This window comes from Centruroides vittatus, unplaced genomic scaffold, assembly GCF_030686945.1.
Source record: "Centruroides vittatus isolate TY-2023 unplaced genomic scaffold, ASM3068694v2 contig_817, whole genome shotgun sequence".
In the NCBI taxonomy this organism is placed as follows: domain Eukaryota; kingdom Metazoa; phylum Arthropoda; class Arachnida; order Scorpiones; family Buthidae; genus Centruroides; species Centruroides vittatus.
Window position 1 is genome coordinate 3,250,375 of NW_027122532.1, and position 2,648 is coordinate 3,253,022.

Consider the following 2,648-nt stretch of genomic DNA (forward strand, 5'->3'; position numbering starts at 1 on the left):
ATTTCTATTTTTTTTTAATTTTTTTCGAAATTCGAGTCTAAACACCACGACAGTAAAGTTATTTTACCACACCAGGAGGCGTATCGTATGTTTTCTGAAATGAAAATATCGAATGGCGCGCCACGTAATTGTGACGACGGCCAAGAAAACAACGTTTTGAACCAATCATTTTATTCGTAAGAAAAGTCTTCGACACAATTTACCCTCCGAATGAGGGGGTGGCGACTCCTTCAAACTGTAACATTCTCTGTGGGAACAAAGGCAAAGAAAGTATACCCCTACGCGCGATCCTTCACGAGATATAGCCGTGTAAAGAATCGCCGTCGTCACTTTCGGTCACGTGACACCGTGCCCAAAAGGGGAGCGTACGGTTAAAAAGAGCGCGCGTACTGTACAATATATACTAACTATGAAATAACTTTATTAATAAATTATCTTTCGTAATTCAGTTTTGAAGTAAACGGATTCAATTTTGAAAATGATTATATTTAAAACAGGTGTCAAATTTTAATGGGCTCTTGAAAGGGGTAAGTTTCTTTCCAATTTTTGATAGTTTGCTCGCAAGCTGCCAAAATGAATTTCGTTTGGGGTAAACAATTGGCTACTAGCTCGTAACAAGGTAAACAAATGTAATTAATAAAATTGATTTGGTCTTCTGGGATGCGTTCTTGTAAATCCCTGTCCATCAACGAATCTGGTTTCATCCCCATTTCTTTCTCGATGTCGCCCTGAGCGTACATTTCCCTGTACAAGTCCTTCACTATTTCCAGCTGGACGGGCCACGGTTTGCACACGGCGGATACGTCGCAACCATTCATCATCACTTTCTTCAGGCATTTCCTATGCGCGTCGTTACGTATGTCAAATTCGCCGCTTTCGATTAAGTATCGAAGGCTGTCTTTATTGCTTCTAAAAACGGCAAGATCGGTGGCAATTATGCAAGTCTCTATGTCGTTCAGGACTTCTTGGCGCGCCTCTTTGGAGAGGTCGCAGAAAACGTCGTTCTCTTCGTCTCGGAGAATGCCGAGAGCCATTTGATAATGGTGACGTTCCATAATAGAATTTACGTAGAGAGATGCCAGAGGAGAATTGGTTATAATCAGAAAGTTATTGTTAAATCCCCTGTGATCCGAATCGTGGCAGATGCATGCAACCAGGAACGCTTTGATCTCCAAAACAGAAAATTTATCTTTAGCATCTTTGGTCATTAAATATAAACAGTGAGTCACGTTGAAAGCGTGAAAAATGTTGTGGTAAGCGACGTCTCGATAACTCTGTATAACCGTAAGGATGAAATTCGATAACTTATCCAAAGGGTACAGTTGATCGCCCAGTATATTTTTAGCGATGTGTATAAATAACTTGGGAATGTCTTGTTCTGCGTAATTCGTGAATGCAAAATCGATGGATTCTATGTCCGGGGGCGATATTTTCGGGTAAGGATCTCGTACCAACGATTCCAAATCCTCTCGAGACGGCTGGATGTGGTATTTGAGCATCTCTTTGTCGATAGCTATTTTATTTTCTTTAACCAGTATTTGAGTGTGTGTTTTTGCTACGTATAACACTAAGGAGCAGTAAATACTTACGCACTCCGCAATCGCCTCGTCCGTGGCACCGAAGGGCGACGAACGACCTTTCAGCACTTGCAACATGCCGAGTAAATTCCCATCGCACTTAACGGGGCAGCAGACGAGATGGCCGACATCTATTCCGTTCGTGGCTCTGATTTCATTAAACATCGTCTCATTGTCTGCATTGTTACTGATGCTTACGGGTTTTCCTCTGTCGGCAGTAAGGCTACAGCATCCCTCGTTTAGGGAGCATCTGAGATCCGAATTAAAGAAGCCGATGCCCGAATCGAAATATTCGGCAATTAATTCGTCTCTCTCGTCGTCGAAGACGAAGAGGTGAATCCTGTCCGCCGATAGGAGGTGGCGAGCTTTGGATAATATCTTGGTGGCAACGTTTCTCGTCATGTCGACGTCCATCAACAAAGCTCTTATCTGAGGAAATATCTCTCTTAAAAGTTCGTCTCTTACGTCTTCGCACTTAGATTCGTGAAGGAAGAAACACGTGGCTAAGCAATTGGACACGAACAGCGCCACGTCCTCGTCAATCAGAGAGAAGGGTAAACTGTTACCGAGCCTTCTTAATACGACAGTGCAGTTGTGATACGGATAACTGGAGCAGAAACGCAACTTGACGATCTTTTTGTTCTTGTATTTTTCGATTTTAACATTGGGATTCACTTCGCGTTCCGATATTTCCACTTTATTCAAGTCCACTTGTACGTCGTCGGCTCGTACGGCCTCTTGAAGCACCGTAGAAAACTTTAACAACAGTCTTTTAGTCTCTCCGAGCTTCACGAGTTCCAACGTGTCCTCCGATAGATCCAAAGGGCTACGCAAATCGCATCGATTGGCTTCGGAGTTACATTCCTCGCTTTTAGTTCTTATCCATTTTTTCACTTTTTTGACCGTTACGTTCTCTAAAACGAATTGCTCCACTAAATCGGGATGGCGGTGAAGATACTCCATAATGGTTTCGTCTAGGTTCTCGTCTTTTACACCCGGATTCGTCGTCAACCAGTCGGATACGTCGTGGATCGGATCCTTCATCCAACTTTTACGTCGTTGAGAATACAT

General features: G+C 43.0%; 1 protein-coding gene across 1 annotated transcript; it reads right to left on the reverse strand.

Moving 5' to 3' along the window:
- Positions 1-455: 455 nt before the first annotated feature.
- On the reverse strand, positions 456-2,648 carry LOC136982211 (probable 3',5'-cyclic phosphodiesterase pde-5). The gene has a single exon (XM_067278647.1). It carries the CDS (start codon positions 2,646-2,648, stop codon positions 501-503), a length of 2,148 nt encoding a protein of 715 aa, XP_067134748.1. The 3' UTR covers positions 456-500.

Coding starts and splice junctions, on each gene's coding strand:
- LOC136982211 (XM_067278647.1), bottom strand. CDS start 2,648: ATGTATTCTCAACGACGTAAAAGTTGGATGAAGGATCCGATCCACGAC.